Below are 21,656 nucleotides of genomic sequence, written 5' to 3' on the forward strand. Positions count from 1 at the left end.
ACAGACACAATGTAAATTATGAAATATTCTTCCCATGGTCATCTAGTCCGTCCTTTTGCCTCAATACAACTATCATCTTACTTTACTCTGGAATATATGTATTACTTTGTGTCAGTCCTTGAGCTGGTTCTGTCCAACCTCCTCTCTCAGCCCAGATCCTCATATTATAACCAAGTTCCTCTTCATTATAGTTCAGTTATTTTGCACAATTCTGGGCAATAAGTTGCTAAGAATGCAAACTAACAAGAAGCAAAAGTAACTCATGTAATTCCTGATAGATGTACCAACCTGCAATGGACACTGCTCAAAATGGTGCCCCTCTCCAGAATTACAAGGGAAGGGAATATGGCTCATGGAAAAGGAAAACCAATACTCCATGGTCAGAAAATACTAAATCAAATCAACTGAAAGCAAAATATGTTTGGCACGATCGATGTTACTTGTAGGTTTTGACTATCTCATTAATAAATCCATCATGCAAAAACGTGCCTGTGTTTTCCTCATTACTTTGTCAGATAGCTGCCGCAAATCCCACCACACCATCTGCAGAAGCTGTTAACAGTCCACACGAAAGACAAGACATTGCCACCCATGTGGCTTAGGTTCCTACATTTTAACTGGGAGTCCAGTAGTAGAAAAAAAACTATATTGGAGCCCAGTCAGGCATATTATTGCAGGCATTTTCAGCTGTATAAATGGATGAAATAAGCAGAAATAAGTGCATGCTTTCCATTGTGTGTGTGCAGATTTAATCCCTTCATTGATTGGGAAGAGCCCCAACATGGAATACTCCCTTACATGCATTGGTGCACATGCACACACAGATATCTGAATCAGGCTGACATGCAGATAAAAACAGGCAGCACATAGTGGCTGGGACAAGGGTACTTGGGATGGTGGTGCCAATGGAATGGATGGGACATCTGTGAAGGCTGAACGCAATCTTTCCGACCACAGGAAAAAGCACATGGAGAGTAATTATAAATTATTAGTAATAATTATTAGTAATAATAAATTTAATATTAATATTACCAACAATAAAGCACATTTTTATAGTGAGCTCCAGAGTTTTCAAGAATTTTCACATCCTTACAGAAACCCCATAAGGTAGGCCAGTATCATTATTCACAAAGATTTCAAGGACTTCCAGTTAGCAGCTATAAATTGCCTCACTGTTCTCAAAATAATTCCATGTCTTCCTCTGTGGCTATCCCCCTTAAATATTCTCAAACTGCTATACAGTATTTGGAGATCAGAGAATCTAAGAGCTGGAGGATATTTCCAGTACCACTTGTCAAAGGAGCTGTGCAGGATCCAAATATATGGAAGATAACTGCTCTAACAGTCCAGCATCTCCAGCATCTGTCCTGAACATTACAGGGTTTTCTGAGATGAGTGCGAATCCTACAGTTCTATCCTTACCCACTGATAATCCCATCAACTGCTAGCTCTTCTTCCCTTCTCTCCAGTCATTCTTCTTAATCCTACTTGTAGGCTGCCTCTGTCTAGCCCAAGCACCCTTAATTTATAAAGGTAACCGTTTTGGTTGTATTATATCTTGGTTGTCTTGGCTAATTAACATCCCATACCTTTTGAATGTGTTTGTAGGAAGGGGTGGGGGGGAGGTTTATTTGATTATGTTTATATTATTTTTAATTATGTTTTTGGAGTTGTTTGTCTTGTATTTATATGTTATGAACTGCCCTGAGATCTATGGATGAAGTAAAGGTAAAGGTACCCCTGCCCGTACGGGCCAGTCGTGTCCGACTCTAGGGTTGTGCGCCCATCTCACTTAAGAGGCCGGGGGCCAGCGCTGTCCGGAGACACTTCCGGGTCACGTGGCCAGCGTGACAAAGCTGCATCTGGCGAGCCAGAGCTGCACACGGAAACGCCGTTTACCTTCCCGCTGGTAAGCGGTCCCTATTTATCTACTTGCACCCGAAGGTGCTTTCGAACTGCTAGGTTGGCAGGCGCTGGGACCGAGCAGCGGGAGCACACCCCGCCGCAGGGATTCGAACCGCCGACCTTTCAATCGGCAAGTCCTAGGCGCTGAGGCTTTAACCCACAGCGCCACCTGCGTCCCAGGTGGATGAAGGGTGGTATACAAATTGAAATAACAGTAATAGTAGTAATAATACTACTACTACTACTACTAATAATAACTTGATTCCTATATTGGCCAGGGAGATGTTTTTAGGAATTCCACAAGAATGACATTACAATAGTCCTCTCCTACTTTGCTTCCAGCAACAATGAACTACTGTAATCAGAGGCAATGTGCCTCTGATCCTGGAGGTGGTATATAATCACTGTGCCTAGTAGCTTCTGAAAGCCTTAGCCTTCACAGAAACATCTAATCCCCCTTTGAAAGCCATTGAAACTGATGACTGGCATCATCATATCATGCATCTAGGTGTTTTGCAATTGAAATACGTGCTGTGAAGAAAATTTTTTTTATTCTATCCATCTTGGATGTCACACCATTCAGCTCCATAGTTTCTTTCTGGGTTCTAGTATTAGGAGAAAGCAAGGCCAAGGTTGAGAGAGTACTAGTCCGCTACACAATATATACAGGTGAGTTTTTATCTGGTAGCTCCTCAACACACACTTAGCTTCTACCTGGCAGCATCTCCATGTAGTATGAAAGCTTTCAGCAGATGCTGCTATTTTAAAGACTCTTCAGAAGCTCCAAGAACTAGAAACTTATTTCTGGTCAAATGAAGCATGTTGTCCTCAGGAATTTGACTTCCATGGTCCACAGTACGATGGCAGCCACATGATAAACCAGCATGCCTGGCACACAGCCCACAAAGCAAAGGCATCCTGAAGAGCACTGAGTGCCCATCATTAACAAGCTATGTTCCTGGAAAGCAGCAATTTCAAACACACACACACACAAACACACACTCCATAATCTAAACAGCTTTCTAGGGATGTAATATGCCCAGAATTAACCTACTGAAAATGAAAGTGTATTTAAACAAAAAGCAACACAGTCTATTGTTAAGATGAAAGGAGACACAGCCAAACAATGAGTAAATCCAATAATGAGAAAAATATAACAAAAGGCCCAGGATCCCAGCATCTGGCACAAGATACACTTTGTTGTAAACTGAATAGCAGTTTCCAAAACTGCTCCAAGCATCGTTCCTTTGCCAAGGCAGTAAACAGCTTTTATCAGCAATAATGATGGCATAATCCCAGCTAAAAAGGAAAGTAACATATGGCAGAAGCCCTACAAATACCATCCCAACAAAGTAGGGGGCATTTTTATTAAGGCGACCACTTGCAGAAAAACCTGCCAGATGACTTCTCTCTCCTCTCACCCTCCCCTCATTTTTTTTTTATAAAAAAAAGGTTATCATCTTCGCTGTTTGAGCTAAATGTGGCATTAGGGAGTTTTAAACTAATGAGTTCATTTTTCTAGGAGGAGGGGGGAAAGAGGGTGAAGGGAGAGAGAGAGAGAGAGAGAGAGAGAGAGAGAGAGAGAGAGAGAGAGATTTCCCTGGATCTGACAGATGACAAGGAAACCTACATAGTCTTGTGAAATGCATGTGCATGTTTGCACATGTTTAACATGGTTTTGGTGAAAGCTGTGTAATATTTAACCTGAATACTGGGTTGAATGTATGTCTTTTTGGACAAACAAGAGGGGAAAGACAGATAAGCATCATATTTAAGTGTTTAAAGACAACACACTGAAGATGTTGCTTAAGACTCACTATGTTTTACTTCAAACCCTCCCCTCCCCCTTTTAAACAAGGATGAACCCCCAATGTGTCTGGGATGAAGGTCATGATTTTCTAGTAGACTTGTAAAATGTGCCGTGTCAAAATAATGCTTTTAATAGTCAATTTGTGCCCCTTATTTTCCTATAAACATTACCTCTGACCCCAAGTGCTATCACTACAGTGGCACCTCTGGTTACGAATGCTTCTGGTTAAGAACACTTCAGGTTAAGAGGTCCGCTAACCTGGAAGTAGCTGCTCCTGGTTGCGAACTTTGCCCCAGGATGTGAACAGAAATCTCGCGCCAGAGACACGCGTGCAGCAGGAGGCCCCGTTAGCGAAAGCACGCCTCAGGGTAAGAATGATTTCAGCTTAAGAACGGACCTCTGGAATGAATTAAGTTCATAACCAGAGGTACCACTGTATTTTAGACCCGCACACTCAGCATGCCATGATTTGGAAATATTATGGTTTCCTAATTAACATGCTAATTATTTTGCACTATACATTTGCTATGTTGTTGAACAAACATACAGCACAAACTGGTGTTTGCCCCAATGAAGAAAGCAAGGAAAGTGTGCACTAATTTCCCCACCTACCCCCACCCCTTGACATCTTTACCGATAATATTTTTTTCAGACTGAAAAGTGTATCTACGAGCTACTCTTGCTGATGCGCACTGCAGTTTACCACGGTGTCTATATTTCTGTTGTCAGATTTTATAGTATCTTCCTTCATTAAACCTATCAAGTTTTCCTTTTGATCATGCAACCAAGGCTAGAAGACAGATATCTTCCTGGAACAGAGCAGTCTGCCAAGTCTTCCTCAAGACCAGCTTTAACCTCCCTATTGATTTTTTCAACACTGCAGCCATTCATTGTTTGTGACATTTGGCTGTCGGCTCTTTAACACCCTTCAACCAAATCAATTTCATATTTTTGTCAATGCTCTGCAAGGAGGATAGTGAGCAAAATGGGAAGAGACTTTTAGCTTGATTTAGAATGTTGATTTTTGTGCACTAGTTTTGTTTTGACTTTGTTTTTTCATCTCTAATTTTTACAAGCCATATTAAGTTAATGCAACATTGTTTTCCTAAGTAGACTGAATACTAAAGGAAAGAGGGAGGAGAGGAGATTACTGTAACTACCATTGTGTTCCTGCAAACTAATATGTACACGAGACAAAATGTTTGTCAATTAAAATTGTTTTAAACTAAATCCCAGGCCAATTTAATTTAAATACTGAGTTGATTTTAAATCAGAAGTATGTGTATGTGTGTATATATATATATAATTTGTGCCTGGAAAGGGGTGGGAAGAGAGTATCAATGAGGGAAGAGGTAACCTATATCATCATTTCTAGAGCTAGTCCAGTGAAAAGAGCTCTGGTTTTCAGCCCTGAAAGCTAACAACCCCCATTCCAGCTGTATAGTTAACCTTTTGCACATCAGTTATACTGGATGTGAATTTGCTTCCAGGCCCAATTCAAAATGCTGCTTTTAACTTTTAAAGGCCTGCATTTTGGGGAAAATGGAATGTGAATATATAAATAAACAAAATACAGGTATTCAACAATGTCATCACAATATACGATAGCCATGGAGCTTACCAGCAAAAACTGGCCAAGCTATGCTAAAACAACAACATACAAGTGCAGGAGATAGCGCTAGAGTGAACACAGAGGAATAGTCTGGCACCAAAAAGATAATTTAGCCCTCCTTTAAGTGAGATGGCCAGAATGCCCTACTTTACAATGTTTCTGTGTTTGAATATGTCCTCTATTTGAAGGGCTATTCCTTCCAAGTCTGCTTTGAAGAGAAAAAGAGAGCAGAAGCCTCAGTGTGGCCCATCAGCAGTTAGCATCTGGACAGCAGACCAAGCAGACACACAAGCCAACTGGTCACAGTCTTCCCCATAAATGTGAGATGCTTGGTATGACCACCTGCCAGCTCAGCTGCTAGAGGATGCGACTCAGAGCTGTGAGTTCAAACCCCACATCGGGTGAAAGATTCCTGCATTGCAGAGGGTTGAATGAGTCCATGATTCCATGCAATTATAATTATTATGTCTAAATTTTAATCTAGACATATAATTACTATATGCAAATCCAAGTTTCTTCTATTCTTTGTAATCTGTGTCTACAAGGCTCTCTATCAAAACCATCACATCACAAGTGTCTTGGGAGTTGAGATATGCTAGTATGCTAAGAGCAAAGTTTTCCTAGTAGCACATAGTATTTGCTCCCAAGTATGCAGCAGGGTGCCAAATCTTCCACTCATCCTTGTCAACAGAGAAAGAATTGATTGGCCTTAATCATGTTTCTCAACCCAGCAAAGATTCCATAAATGCACAAGGTCATTCCACGCTGCATCTTGCAGGCAAAAGTAGTTTAGCTTCAACAAGACCCATAAACCACCCCTGGAGCACATACCACTTATTCATCAGAACCTGAGGATGCATGCATTTCTGGAGGGTGGTGTGACAAGGCAAAATATAGGAATATCAACACACCTTAAATGGTGTTATATGGTACACCTTTTCTGCTTGGTATACAGAAGTTTATAGACCCAACACCAAAGTGAAATCTCTGAATTCACAAGTCTACTCACTCTCCCTTGCTGTCCCCATATGCCTGGAATTATACAGTGGTACCTTTGTTTATGAACTTGATGTTCCAAAAGTCCGTTCTTAAACCAAAGTGTTCTTAAACCAAGGTGTGCTTTCCCATAGCAGCGGGGGACTCAATTTACAAATGGAACACACTCAACAGGAAGCCTCACATGTTCTTATTCCAAGTTCACAAACCAAAACACCTACTTCTGGGTTTGCAGCATTCTTAAACCAAGTTGTTCATAAACTAAGCTGTTCTTAAACCAAGGTACTACTGTATCTCTCAGAACACCTACAACATGCTGCCTTCCCCACACCCCACTACTTTAAATCTGAAATGAAAACCTCCCTACCTCTTATGCAAAGCCCTTAATCCTCACCCTGCCCCACAACAGAAACAAAGCTAAGCACTTGTAACTCCATTTGCTCAAATTCATCCCTTCTCAGTCTGAATTTAGATGGCAAGCTCTTCAAGGGCAGGGATCTCTTATGTTTACAATACTCAGTAAAGAGCAACACACATGGTGAACACTTTATAAATATATTTATAGAAATTATTTCATCTTTCACTACAAATGGCTCAAGATGGCTTTCAAATAGAAAACACAGTTCTAAACAGCCATAAACAGCAAAACAGCAAATAAAAATATAAAGCCAGCCACTAAATAAACAGGACAACACTGTGTTACAATATTAAGTATAGGTACACACACAAAGCCAACACACATAATGAAACATGCATTAAAATATAAGCTGAAGACTTCTCCAGTTTGATGCATGAAGAACAGTTCTCTCTGCTTTGAAGAAAAAAACTTGTTAAAAGATTTGCGTTTCTGCAAGTATTTGCAGAACACACAAAGACCACATCAACACTGACTGCTTTGGATTCTAAGAACTATTAACCAGGACCCAAATTCATAAAATACCTAAATACTACAAAAAAAATCTTCTTCAGGACTTAGTGAAGGTTATGCAATCATTGTTTTTCAGTGTGAGGTTTCACCAAAATTGCCAGAAACCATCCCTGTGACATGTACCTCCTTCTTTAGGGTGTGTCAAGTAATTCCAAAGACCTCTGAGCAAACTCTTATCACCAAGATGGTCAGTTGCCCTCTACACATCTGCACATTACATGAATGGCTTCCAACAAGCTTTCAGGTTCTTTCTATTTAGGAACCAAACCTTTAACCCACCCTATTTCCTACTGTCAGCTCCGTCAGCTCCAGAGCAGATAAGCTCTCTCTTTTTGTTTTTAGAGTCATCCCAGACTGGGTGCTTTTTATTTGCTGGTGTGCTGTGCATCATGTAATTTATGCAGTAATAGTACAATAGTGGTGGATTGACTACCCACATATCATTTCACTTTATTAGCAATCCATTTACCGTAAACAGTAACTTAAATAAAAGGTACCAATACCAAAACTACATCAAAATCAAAATCAGGAGTAGGCCAGCAATAAAAACACCATTGTCAGTGACGTTAACCCTTCCCAGAAACTCTTCCCAGTAGGTCTTGCCCCAATGAGGCAGTTGCGAGGACAGAAGGTCCCTGTCTTCCCACTGCTAAGGCTCCTCTCCTGGTCCCTCCCCCAACAGCCTAAGATTCTGTCACCTTGTGTCTCAGTGCTCCATACTCTTCATTTACCTGCATGTTCTAGATGACCAGGGGGAAGGGAAGCCGGTTGCAGCAGGAAGGGTAAACTCCCTGGCTTCTTCAGCAGCCTGCTTCATCCCTGTCTCTTGGCCCACCTCCTCTTCTGCTTCTGAGCCTGGACTGCTCTCTGCCCAGCTTCTTCCTGCTCACTAAACCCTGTTGCCTCTTCAGCTTCCAGCACCTTCTCCTTCTGACCACACATCACCGTCCCACCACCAATCCCCTGGCTCTGAGCCCCTGTGGGTTCCCTTGGGGATTCCTCAGTGGTCCCTCCCACTACTCCTCTGCATCCAGCCAATCCATGACACACAGGATGTAAGTTCCATCATTATGGTGCTATTACTGAGAAACCTCTGCCACTTGAACCCATTTGTGAATGGAGAGAGCAGACAATAAGGTCTCAGAGACTGAACTTAAAAGGTGGGCAGGTTCGTCTTGGAGCAAGCAAACAAGAATGAAGAGAGAAAATGCTGTCCTATTTCAAAGCTGCCGAAGTCAAAACACCTCTTTACTTTCCATGTTAAAAAAAAAAGAAATCTTACAAAACCCATGAAGTACCATTTACTTCCTTCTTGAAACCATTCTAGTGCTTCATCATCTTCTGTAGGAATCTGGAGATATGGAATACATCAATGAAAGCCAGCCCTTTTCCCACTGAAAATCACCAAGCAGCTGATGAAAGCCGTCTTCAAATTGCTGGGAAGCAGCAGCAGCAGCAGCTGGGCCCTCTCATCAAAATATATTTAGAGATTTTTAAAAGATCATCTCAACGGACTGCTGAGCCTGGCATCCCTTTTAGAGCCAGGAGGCACAATCTGAGGTGTTAAGGAAGAAGAAGGGGAGATGGAAAACTCCCCCTTTTAAAGTTGGGAGTTTATATTTTAATAGTGATCTATTAAAATGAGAATTTCAGGAATGCTCTCAGTGTTTACATCAAGGCTCTTTAAAGCAAATCCAGTCGTGGTGTGTGTGTGTGTGTGTGTGTGTGTGTGTGTGTGTGTGTGATAAATAAAAACACAAACATTCATCCATAGAACAGAACCATTAAAAAGGCAGATTAATAGCCTGACAGTTCGAACAGCTTCTCTGGAGCCATTAGGCACCATGGTGCAAATACGTACTCCGGGCATTTCTGAAAAGAGCATTAATGGCATGATGGACTGTAACCACCGCACTCCCATACACCTGGATTTATGCTGTTTATTTGGAATGCCTATACGCACCATATGCTCAGCAAATATTTTTATGGAAGCAGTTACTGAGTGTAAGGATCACACAGCTGGTACAGGCTTCCTGCCCCAGGGAGAGAAGAAAGGGAGGCACGACTATCTTTCAAGATTGAGGAAGGGTATGATTAAAAAAAAGCCATGCATGTTTAGGATAAGAAAGTAGACCTTCAGCTGCCCAGCACAAGGAATGGAAATGCAGCTCTTTTAGCAAAAACAGCACAGATCACCTGGGGTGGTGGGGTGGGGATGTCCTTCAGAGTTGCTCCTGAACTATTTTTAAACAGCTGATAAAATTGGAGAGGCTTGTATTTAAACTATGTCAGCCTCAAGGACATGAAGGACAGTGATTGCAGAAAGTGACACACAGGGATGTTTGTGTGGAAAGCAGAGTGAAGGCACAAGATATCCACTCCATATTTGACCCAGAGCACTGACTGCTACTGAGTTCTGTAACACAACACATGTGTTCCATGCCATAGGCTAAAACTTATAGAAGGGCTTACAAACAGGAATTCTGGGGTGTGCAATATCAGTGTGGGAAGGCTAGGCTGCTAGAGTCCAGACTTGGGGTAGTGTGACCAACTGCACTACAAATCCAGAAGAAAAATTATGTACCTCAAGTCCAATTGAAAGTACATTGGGATAGCAGAGGGAGGAATTCCTGCTTCTGCTTTTCAGAGCCAAGCCAACTAACTAGCAGCTGTCTTTAGAAGTTTGCACTCAAACTGCTTCCCTCAAAGCATGTTAAATGCTACCTTATCATCCCTACATACCTCCTCTTTCACAACTCCCATCATTCCTGTTCATCAACCATGGAGGGTTAGGTTAATGGAAATTGGAGTCCTAATGACATATGGAAGGCCACAGGTTTCCTATTCCCACACTTCGGCTGCAAAAAGTGGAAATCTGATAGGTTGTTTAATTAATATGTATATACTATGTCATCTGCAAAGTAGCAGTTGGTAGTGCAAAAATAAATTGTAAAAACCATTAAAAAGTAATCTTAAAAATCACCCATCCAAAATGGTGTTGTTGGTTTTAATTGATAACATTCCCAGGGTAAGGTGAAGGTAAAGAACCCCTGGATGGTTAAGTCCAGTCAAAGGTGACTATGGAGTGCGGCACTCATCTCTGCTTTCAGGCCAAGGGAGCCGGCGTTTGTACACAGACAGCTCTTTCCAGGTCATGTGGCCATCATGACTAAACCGCTTCTGGCGCAACGGAGGACTGTGATGAATGCCAGAGTGCACGGAAACACCATTTACCTTCCCGCTGCAGTGGTACCTATTTATCTACTTGCACTGGTATGCTTTCAAACTGCTAGGGTATCGGAGGTGATGCTCTGATTGAAGACAAAAAGTGCTCAATGGCACTTAAAAACCAATAGATCTATAGTGGCATAAGCTTTTGTTTACTAGACCCCAATTGTCAGGTATTCTTGTGCCTATAAACTTAACTACATAAGAATTACTTGGATCCAAAACAAAAGGGTTGTTTCTGAATTAGCAGAAAAGCATCATGTGGCAATATGTGATGCCAAATGCAGAAAGGTTCATTTATTTGCTCAAGACTTTGTACAACCACTTTTCAAAACCTTTTATGGCCCACTATTTTCATATGCTACACTCTGGATCTTCCTTAATCGCCATGTCATAATATAATGCAGCCCTTGATGTTATTTGCTGCACTACAAGAAGACTTCCACTAGCTTGAACAAAAATTCAAATGTACATAAGGTGAAATGGCATTTTCTCATAGTCCTGTGAATCAAAGCCAACACATACTTGAGTGTTAGTAATCCCGTCCAGTCTATAAAAGTAACACTGAGCAGAAACTCAGGAAGAAGTGGGATGCATGCTTATATTCCCTTCTCAGCATCTGTAAACTCCCTTTTCACTTACTTTCACGTGGAGAGAAGAAAAATGCTTCTTCAAATGTTTTTATATGGATAGTTTTTAAGACAGACAGATGCTTTCTAGGTACATGACATGAAGCTGTATAAAAGCAAATCTGCCCTGGACATCCTAGCCATACTGAAAATATTGCAGCTGCCAGCTTTGTTTTGTTTTTCTTTTTCTTTTTTTTGGCCTGTTCTGTGTAAGATGTGCTCTTAAAGACTCTGTGCTAATATCCAGGTGTCCTAGCCATTTTTCCTGTCCTGCCTTCTTCTGAACTCTGCTTCTAAAAATGGAAGTAATTTTTGACTTGTCCTTATTTATTTCTGGCATCTGATTTCAAGCAAGTGATCGAGTTTCAGACCACTTATTCCGAATCAAATAAAGAAGATAAGAAATATTTATCTGCACAGGACCCCTAAACTTACAACCCACTCAGGAACACAAACAGATTACAGAATTTCTAAAAGTTAAATCAAAAAATGAACTTACTGAATCCAGCTATTTTGAAGAAGGGACTGCTTATTTATGTATCATTTTAAGAGGAAATTGAGAGGCCATTAGGCAGCTCAAGATCACACTTGCTCACACTACCAAGTTTTGCATCATCCTTGGTGCCAAGGAGGAACCAATGGCCAGCCTGGATGGAATAAACACATAAGGTTCTTCCCAGAGAGCCTCACATGGGCTCCCCACATGGGGGAGCAGTTCATGACACAAAATGAACTCTACTCCCCATGTACTAAGAACTATGGACACTTCCCCTTAAAGATGCATGGGGGGAAATGGCTGATTTCCCCACCCTGTGTGTATGGTTTCTCCATGCTAGAAGATAATATATGCAGGGTCTATACATGCAACAGTCTCTGCAGGGGAAAAAATGTCTAAGAGTTTGGTCTGCCACAAGTCTTTTTGTGCACAAAATACAGGCTCCTCTATATATCAGTAACTGATTAAAGAACAGGAAGCAGACACGAGGAATAAATGCCAATTCTCACAGTGAGGATGTAAAAAGTCTCACAAGGATCTGTATAAGGACCAGTGTCTTTTATCTTGCTCATAAATGACCTAGGATTAGGGGTGAGTACTGAAGTGGACAGGTTTACTGATGACACCAAATTATTTAGAGTGATAAGATAAAAAAGTAATTGCCAGGAGCTTCAAAAGGATCTCTCGAAACTGCGTGAATAGACATTTAAATGGCAAATGCAATTAAATATAAGGAAGTATAAAGTGACACATATTGGGCAAAAAATCCTAACCGCGTATATACAGTGGTACCTCAGGTTACATACACTTCAGGTTACATACACTTCAGGTTACAGACTTTGCTAACCCAGAAATAGTGCTTCAGGTTAAGAACTTTGTTTCAGGATAAGAACAGAAATTGGGCTCCGGCGGCGCGGCAACAGCAGGAGGCCCCATTAGCTAAAGTGATGCTTCAGGTTAAGAACAGTTTCAGGTTAAGAACGGACCTGCGGAATGAATTAAGTACTTAACCTGAGGTACCACTGTACTGATGGGGTCTGAGGTGGCAGTGACAAAGCTATGAAAGGGGTTCATGCTAGGGTCATTAAGAAAGGAATCAAACAATAAAACTAATAATATTGTAATGCTTTTATACAAAGTGATTGTATAACCACACTTGGAATGCCCCATAGTATAGGATCTGGTTGATACTAAGGGAAACAGCATGCTAGACTAGATGAGCTTTCAGAGCAGTCCAGCAGGACTATTTTTATGTTCATATATAAGAAAAAAAAACTAGCAGCTTGAAAAATGTTAAAGGTATGTGCTGTGTCCATTATATGAGCACCCAGGGGCCCTTGTTGGTGCTACCATTCCAGCTTAGGATCTACGTACATCTAGAGGTCTTCAAAATGACACACCCAGCCATACTGGTTTAGGCAAAACGTACACCTAAGTCTACAAAAACAAAAACATGACAGTGTACAAGGAGGGAAATGGAAGAATTTCTAAACTGACCTAAGAACATGAGAGCTTTCTGGATCAGGCCAGTGGTCCATCTAGTCCAATATCCTGTTCTCACAATGGCTAACAAAATGCCAGTGGCCAGGCCTTCTTAAAAGGAAAACAAAGCAAATTACATATATCTTCCTTATATGCTTTGGGGATCAGAAATATCCTACCAGGGTACAACGCAGAGAAAACCAAAATGTGTGTATGGCTTTGTCTTTAAGTACATGGTGCTGCCCTGGCTTGCTACCCCCCCCCCAACCCCCAGAGCAATGAGGGATGCTCTGTTATTACAAGCTCAGGATATTCTATTATTCCACAATGTGATTCCCCTCCAATGTCCTCTATCCTTAACATTTTTGAAAAACAGACTGCCTGTTTGATGCTGTCTTTGCCTCAAAATAGTCTGCTCTTGTTTACCCAGGAGTAGAGCTTCAAATATTATATTCTCACATTTTCAAATCACTGTAGACACCTGAGACAAAAAGTGTCCCCAAAGCTGCCTGCACAGGCTACATGCTGGTCACTCTTTCTTGTCAAGACTGATTTATTGCCTCCTTGCTGTTCAATTTCACATTTTGTCCTCATCATATCCGTGCCTCATGATCATTCCAGGCTGACCCTTGTAGGGCAGGCAAGGAATATTGATAAAACAATTATCTGTTAGCCGTTCATTTGATTTTCCATTTCAATTACGGATTGCACGAGGCAAAAGGAAAAAGATTGCATCATTGATTTTTCCCTACCTTACAACAGTAAAGAGTTGCTTTGATGGTTGTAAAATGAATGCTACTCAACCATGCTTTTAAAGGTCATATGGTTTCATTTTACTGTATTTTAAAAAAAATTAAAAGCCCCCAAATATACAACTGTTAAGGGTCAGAACTGGGTCAACAGATGGGACAACTGAATAATTTTCTCAAAGTTGGTTTTTTAAAAGCTTTTTCTCACTGCTTAAATGAGGCTGGAAACCCATGAATTTGCTCTGATATGGTTACAATTAATATGATTTATTTTCACCTTTCCAAAACTCTGCTGAATTATTTTCAGTAATTATGGAGAAATGGTCTGAAGGCGCCATCTCTGAAGCTGAGCAGATCTAGGACTAGCCAGTTTTCTGGATAGGAGACTGGCCCGTCTATGCTGCTCTGTGGTCCTTGGAGGGAGGCCAGGACACAAAGTGAGTGAGCTATGGTAATCTATTCCCATAAACAAAAAAATAAGTAAAATTTAGTGGTATTACCCACAGGGGCTGGAAAAATCCCCACTGAAAACTAGAGGTAAAAGAGGCAAGACATAGCCTAAAAGGCTACAAAGTGAAAGCTTGCTAGGGTAATTATCTCAAGAAAGCTAAGAGCTACTGCTACTGTTTTTGCAGCTGTCAAGTGAACTGAGAAGGGCAGCACTCATCCTGCTACCTTGAGGCATGCACAGAGAATCACAGAGCTCTCCCTAAGGGGAGGAGCAGGACAGCTTGCTCCTTAGCTCTTCCGGAGTTGTATTCTACATGGCCAAAGAACTGCTTGCTGGACTACACTGAGGTAACAAAGAAGTAAACAAAAGTAACATGCAAATGAGTATCATGTATGCAAGTGTTCCAAGGTTACCTGCAAGATACTGCACTGTGCACGCAGCTAGAGAGATATTGAGCACACTACAACTGGAAAGTGATACTGAGTTCAATTAGATTGCCCTATGTTGGCTCAAAATGAATAAAATAAATAAAACCTGCAGCAGCTTCGTATGCTTTGAGGTTTTTCTTTAGTCCATGCCATCTACAGAGCACCAAAGAGACTATTATCCCTTGCTAAATATAACTATGTTAAAATTTCACCTGAGAGGATGATAATGTGCTCTCACTAGCCAGTGATCCAGGACGGTCACACATTTAAACAGAAATGGTGCTCAACCTACTACACTTCATTACGGTTCAGCGCTTGGTACAGCTCTAGTGGGATTTTCACATGGTCGACCTTAAGAAAAGTTCAGCCTTTGATCAAGGTTTAGAGCTCCTGGAACAGCAGTGGTAACACGAAAGCGTTTCCATTTTCTGTGCCATAAGGTGCCTCTGTTGATCTCCTTAAAGCCCTAGAGTTTTCTTCCAAGCCCGGATTACGCTCAGCAATTAAGGTAATGAACTAGCTGAGGTAACAAGGCATAATGATCTCTTTTGTCCTTTGAATTCTTATGAACTTCCCTTGTTCACAATGAGGAAAAGCCAAACATGCTAGATGCAGTTTAAAGCTATGGGTGGTGTTGTGTGGTTTTTTGTTTTGTTTTTTAAAAAGGGAGAGACAGATTACTTCCATTATGCCTTCATGGTTTGACGTTTTTAATTTAAAACACCTGTAATATTTAAGCACACCAAAATACTCACACTCTGAGTATGCTAGCTTACATTCTTGTAATATTTTGACACGTTGCAAGTTATTATTTTAATGCCTGAAAAGATAATGTGATGAATCCACTGAAAATACATCAAAATATATGTATGTGGGCCTGTGTCTCACTTTTTAGTTCCAAAACAGTGAATTCTTACAAAATAAATACCCAAAGCGTACAACAGAGCAGGCGTGCACAGCTAAGAATGATTGAGACTGCACAGAGGAAGAACAATAATGAGAAGACCACAAGCACATTTACTGCAATCCACTAAGTGTTGCTTCTGCGCAATCTCCGTTCATTTCAAGAGGGGGCGATGCTGGAGAAACGCATGGCAGCACTCAGTGGGCTGCAAACATTTTCTGTCTGTCCACAGCAGAACTTTGACATCAAATCAACTCTTCGTCATTAATGTGCTTTTTCTAGAGAAGAATCAGTCCCGAACAGAGATATCCAAATAGAAGAAGGTCCACTTCAAGATTTTATTTACTTATTTGGAAGCAGCTGGCCTACTATTTATTCTATTTTTTTTTTACTTCCCCACCCCCCTTTTTTTGCATGCTATAAACCTTTTTCCTGTGCTTTGCAGAATCCACTGCACTCTGATCTTTCATCTTAACACATTCCCAGCCCCAAATTTCACTTCAATCTCACCTCATCTCTCCATACTACATTAACCCCTGGCAATTGCCTTCCAAATGACCCCATTAAGCTGTAATTGCCTCAGCAGGCCTGCACTTTCGCTTGTAATTCTGTACCTCTCATCTCCCAGACGTTCTCTCAGCATCATTTCATGTTCTGGCTCCCTTCACCGAGCTCAGCTTATGACCTCGCTGCACCGTGGCCGAAATGACTACTAAAAGCATCACGGAGACGGAATTCCATTACTTATTTTTTTAAAAGTTCTCCCATGCCCCTAATGTAATATTCTTTGGGGACTGTTGTCAAGGATACCAAGCACCAGCCATTAAGACCTTTTGTTTCCCCAAGGCATTTTGTCTTTTATTAATAAATAAATAAAGATAAAGGGAAGCTCATTCTCTCTCCCCACCACCACCCTGGAAACACAGCCTGTGTATTCTATCTGAGATGCTGCAGACTGGGAGTCACACATGTAAGGAAAGGACAAGCATGTTTCATGCTCTAAAGTCATCATTTAAAAAACAACAAGATTTTCAAAAGGGCATTTATTTGCAATTAACTGCACATATCCTACCATTGCGTCTGCAATGAATAGAGAGGCTCAGATCTACACAGGCACAGATGAAGGCAGCAGGGGTTTCAAGAAAGCAGGGGATAATGAGAATGAAACCCATCCTCCTTCCGACCAAAGAAAATGAAGAATTTGTCAACAGAAATCCCCAAAACTGGCACAAGAGGAATGCAAACTGCAAATTCTCCAACAAAGGTTGCAGGTTCTCCCATGCCAACCACATTGCAGAATCATTCAGGTGACACATTTTAGGATGAGAATCAATTGGTACATGACCTATAAATAGCAAGATTTTATTATTGTGCCCCAGAAACTGAAATTCTGAAGACCCTCATCCTCTTCTGGAACCATTATAGTAACTGCAGATTACCAAATTAGTGACAGAACAATCTTCTGCACATGTGTGAAAACAGACACACTTGTACATAATTCTGCTTATGCATTTCCAAATTGCAGCAGGCACTCCCCAAATTTATTCATATTGGCATTTTGTTTGCCAACAGCAATCAGGCAGGTACCCCAGTGAAAAGAGGAAGAGTGATGGCAGTATTCACTCCCTTCCACTGGCTCTTTGCTCTTAAACAACAGATATTTGCTCATGCTCAGAACCCAACTCATAGCCACTAGACACTGACTTTCTATGTTTTTGGCCTTCTAATATAACACACAGCTTGGCTCATTTGCTTGAGTTGCAGAGTCACTTCATCCACAGGGTTTTCTGGCAAGAAATTTCTTTAATCAATTTGCCACATGCCACAGGTGGAGAATAATTTTAAATGTTATGGATAGATGACATGGAAGGGCAGTTTGGGCTGTCAAGACAGGTGCCTTTTGGAGATAACCATTCTCTATAGATTTTATCAATATTTAAACAAGACTTTAAAAAGAAGTAAAGAACAACAATCCATTAACAGTATCCTAACCCATTTATTTTTATGTGACTTTTTCTAAAAGATCATGTGTTATGCATCATTATGAAATTCTGTAGCAATTTTTACATGGCTTATTTCCACATTCAGAGATGCCCCTACCAAAAAACAGAGTTGCTTTAGACTTAGAAGACGTAAAAAGATTCACAAAGGTGGTGGTTGGTGCATCTTGCAATGATAAGGCCAAGTCATAAAAAAACACAGGAAATCTTGGCATGGGGGGAGGGGACACATGGGAAGAATTAACTGAAAACCAAAGATAAACTAGGGGTATGATGAAAGAGCACACAAAGTAACTGGTACTAATGTTGCAAGAGGAGCACTGCAGAACCTGGGAGCAAAGATCTACCTCCCTTCTTAGAAATGCTTCAAATGAATCACCACCACACCTGGGACAGAACTCTAGTCTCCATTCTACCTATCCCACAATTCAGGTCATTCGGGGGGGGGGGCTGATGGGAGTTGTAGTCCACGAGCAGCCTGAGGGGCCCACAGGCTTCCCACAGACCTGCCTGAGGCAGAGGGCATGTGAAGCCCCGCGTGAGCGTCAAGGCTGCAGGGTGTTGAGTGGAGGCCGGCAGGAGCTAAACGCGTTCCCTCAGCCCGCAAGGACAGGGCTCGCCCGTTCCCGGCGAGGAGAGGCAACTAGGCCTCACAGGCCTCACAAAAAGGGACAGCGTTTGTGGGCCAAGGTGGAGCCGGCCGAGGCCCGTGAGGGGAAAGTGAGCATGTGGCAGCAAGAGAGAGCAGGCGCGTGGACAGAGGAAGTCACCAGCCTGGCCCACAAGGCAGCGTCAGCAGCAGCGGGGTTTTTTCCTTGGGTCTGGGGGAGCCTGCCTCCCTGCCTCTTGCATCTGAAGATGCCGGGTGGCGGTGGCAATTGCCGGGTGGGCTGGGTTCAGGACGCTGGTGAGCCAGATCTGACCCGCGGACTGTAGTTTGAGGACCCCTGTCTTAAGGGCTGTCACATGGAAGAGAGAGCATACTTGTTTTCTCCTGCTCTATGGTTCTGTTTTCAGTCTATAAAATATCATTTTTACAGTGTTTGGACTCTTTTATCCCTCAAGCTACTTAATTAGATATTATGAACACCTTGGAGACAGAAATAATTTTGCATTCAGGCTAAACTGCTGTAAGCTGCTCTGGGCTACAATATGGAGGAGAATGCATTTTTGAATTGGTGTTCAGAGCACCTTTCCTCGAATCCCAAGTATTGATATACCTAGGATTGAAGAAAATTACCCAAGGACTGAAGACGTGGGGCTTTCCTCAGCATTCTTTATAACATATGACATTTGCTGCCTGAGCTTCATGGCTGAGTGGGTATTTGAACCCTGATCTCCCTGGTGCAAATCCAACCTGCTATCCAGTATATCACAAAGGCTTTGACAGCACTTCAGCATTGGAGAAGATTCCACATAAGAAGCGAAACTCTAGAGATACTTTCCAACTTCATCACTGGTACTCCACTGAGGGGGCTCTTCCAACATCACATTTTCCAAAGTATTCTTTCCCCACTTCAGAAAAAGCACTACACCTGAATTTCACCAAGTTTTTTCTTCTGCTGCTGCTGGCAGTGGTACTATGACTATTCCTTCCCCAAGTGGTGCTAGGGATTGCATCTCCAGTCACCACCACACAGGCCCGAGAGGGGGGGAAGCTGGATACATTTGCCCTGGGCTTCGGAGGGCTAAGCTGGCTTGGGGGGGGGGGGTCCCTGCAAGGGACTGGCTGCTATTTTGCTTCAGTTTATACTGTCAGTATAAACAGCCCCCGCATGTGTCAGCGGAGAGCATATAAACACAATATGTTCTGCCCTCATCCCACTCTTTTAGGTGATGTGTTTCTAGGCACTTCTGGGTTTGGCACTGTGTGCGTGTCTTTTGGACACAAGTTACCGGTAATTGGTTAACTTTATTCAGATAAGACTCCTGACCCAAGCTTGGCATGGGCCTGCTACAACATAAAACCTTTGTGCAGGGATCAGGATGTGAAAATTGTAACCATTGTTGTGCATAAAGCTCTCCGATAGGTATTAAAAACCCACCCACAGATGAAAGTATGCTTCTGAAGAGGATCCTGCTTCACTGGCAAGGACTAGAGACTCATATTCTTCTTCATCCCAGTGCTACCCTCTCCACTACTAGATCCTACTAGTAGACGTGGAAGGCCATAACCCTAGAAATATGCCCACCTGAAAAGCAAGCTAGCCTGTGTGTCTCCATCTTTCCAGAACAATTTAAAAGCTGAACAGTGTAATGAGCAATGGCGCAGGGACCTTGCAAGTTATGGTTAAGAACTGGAAAGAGAATTCGCTTCAAGATATTTTTTCAAATGGAAAACTACTAGTACCTTGTTCTGTCCCCTACAGCACCTCCATCTCCCCAGCCCCACAGAATAAGAGGACCCTTTCACCAGTCAGCCAGCTCCTCTGGGAAGGTGAAGGTCTAGTAGACTGCATAAGGCAGGGGTCGGCAACATGCGGCCCATGGGACAGATGCGGCCCACGAAGACCATTTTACTGGCCCATGAACCACCCCCAAACTGAGCCGCCCGCTCAGCGAGTTCCCCCCACGTGCTGTGCTAAACCGGCACACCGTGGCTCGGGGACTCGCCGAGTGGTGCTGGAAATTGCGTCTGCGCACGTGCAGATACCGGAAACCATGTCTGCGCATGTCCAAATGCCGAAAATCACTTCTGTGCAGGCGTGATTTTTGGCATCTGGGCATGCACAGAAGCGATTTCCGGCGCCATGGACATGCACAGACACAATTTCCGGCATCATGCTGCACCAGTCCGGCCCAAAGACGATCTCTGTGGGAGTGATCCGGCCCATGGCCGGTAAACCTTGCCAACCCCTGGCATAAGGTTTCAGTTGACTCTAGCCCCCTGCAGAGACTGTGGTAGTTGCCTTAACAGGGCCTCTTGGAGCTGTCCAAAGTCCTGTATAGTGTTTGCTATACTAAGACTTGTGACTACACATGTTCTGCTTTCCCGTGACACATGAAATGAACATGCATTTGAACCTGTGTCCCCCTTATCCAAGGCACACACACTATCCATTGTACCACAGAAGCCAGTTTTGTGGCATAAATGCTCTCAACTTCCTTCTTTTTCTTCTATGTTATTTATTTTAAGTGTAAGATGGAAGGAAATTCTGTGTTAAGTCCAGAATTCACACAGTGACTGGAAACATGGAAATTCTACTCCAGCAAGCCCAATAGCAGAATGCATTAAAGCCTATGCAACAAGGGAAGCGAGTGCTATTGTAGTTTTCTTCTGGTTTCAACACCACCACCAACAAAGTAGAAAGCATTTCAAGGGACTTCAGCACAAAGCTATAGAACTTGCAATATAATAACAGTGCTCATGAGGAGAAAGAGAAAAGGCACCCTGTAAAAAAGAGAAGAATTCTTTTATGCATGCAATGTTTCTGAAAACTGGAGTGGTGTTAATGTGAATTGTTTTTATAGTAAATGTGTTTTACAGTAAAACTGAGTGTCATAGCCAAAGACTAGTCAATGTTTCTCTGCAGGTTAGTGCATCTACAGTAGGCTACAACTGAATGAAGTTGTCACACACTGACGTCCAGCTTCAATAATATAGCCCCAGCATCAGAAAAGTAGTCCATGAAAACCCTAAGAAAGGCTCAAAAGTTACATCATCTAACCCCCTGCCTTATCAACACTTTCTTACAAACCCATTTCCTGCTAAAGTGTTTTAGCAGAGCAGGTAACAAAGCTGCTAGCCTATCCAACTGCCAAAGCTATTGGAAGAGACGTAGGAATGATGGTATGCAACAAGTTTTGAAAATGCAAAAATTAGATCCATTTGAACTTTTAACTACTCTTAAAGTTACTAATACATTTGTTCACTATCCATCCCCTGTGTTATTATGTCTATTTGTTTCTAACTTTTGGCATCTAATTGATAATTTAAATGCATATTTTCTATTTTATGCAGATATAGGTTGCTACTTATAATATATAGTACAACTAACTAAATAAAAGATAAATGTAAACAGTACTACAGTTTTGCCA

General features: G+C 42.0%; 1 protein-coding gene across 14 annotated transcripts in view; it reads right to left on the minus strand.

Moving 5' to 3' along the window:
* PBX3 (PBX homeobox 3) overlaps window positions 1-21,656 on the minus strand; it is a 229,479-nt gene that overhangs the window by 125,264 nt on the left and 82,559 nt on the right. Inside the window, exon 1 of one of the 14 annotated variants that reach the window (XM_083721226.1) lies at window positions 16,233-16,254. The exons of the other annotated variants lie outside the window; for them this stretch is intronic. Coding sequence (XP_083577352.1) covers window positions 16,233-16,239 — 7 coding nt within the window. The 5' untranslated portion in view covers window positions 16,240-16,254. Of the gene's footprint in view, window positions 1-16,232; window positions 16,255-21,656 lie in introns of those variants that run through there. 14 annotated transcript variants of the gene reach the window in all.

Source organism: Podarcis gaigeae, assembly GCF_964106915.1.
Source record: "Podarcis gaigeae genome assembly, chromosome: Z".
Taxonomy (NCBI): Eukaryota; Metazoa; Chordata; class Lepidosauria; order Squamata; family Lacertidae; genus Podarcis; species Podarcis gaigeae.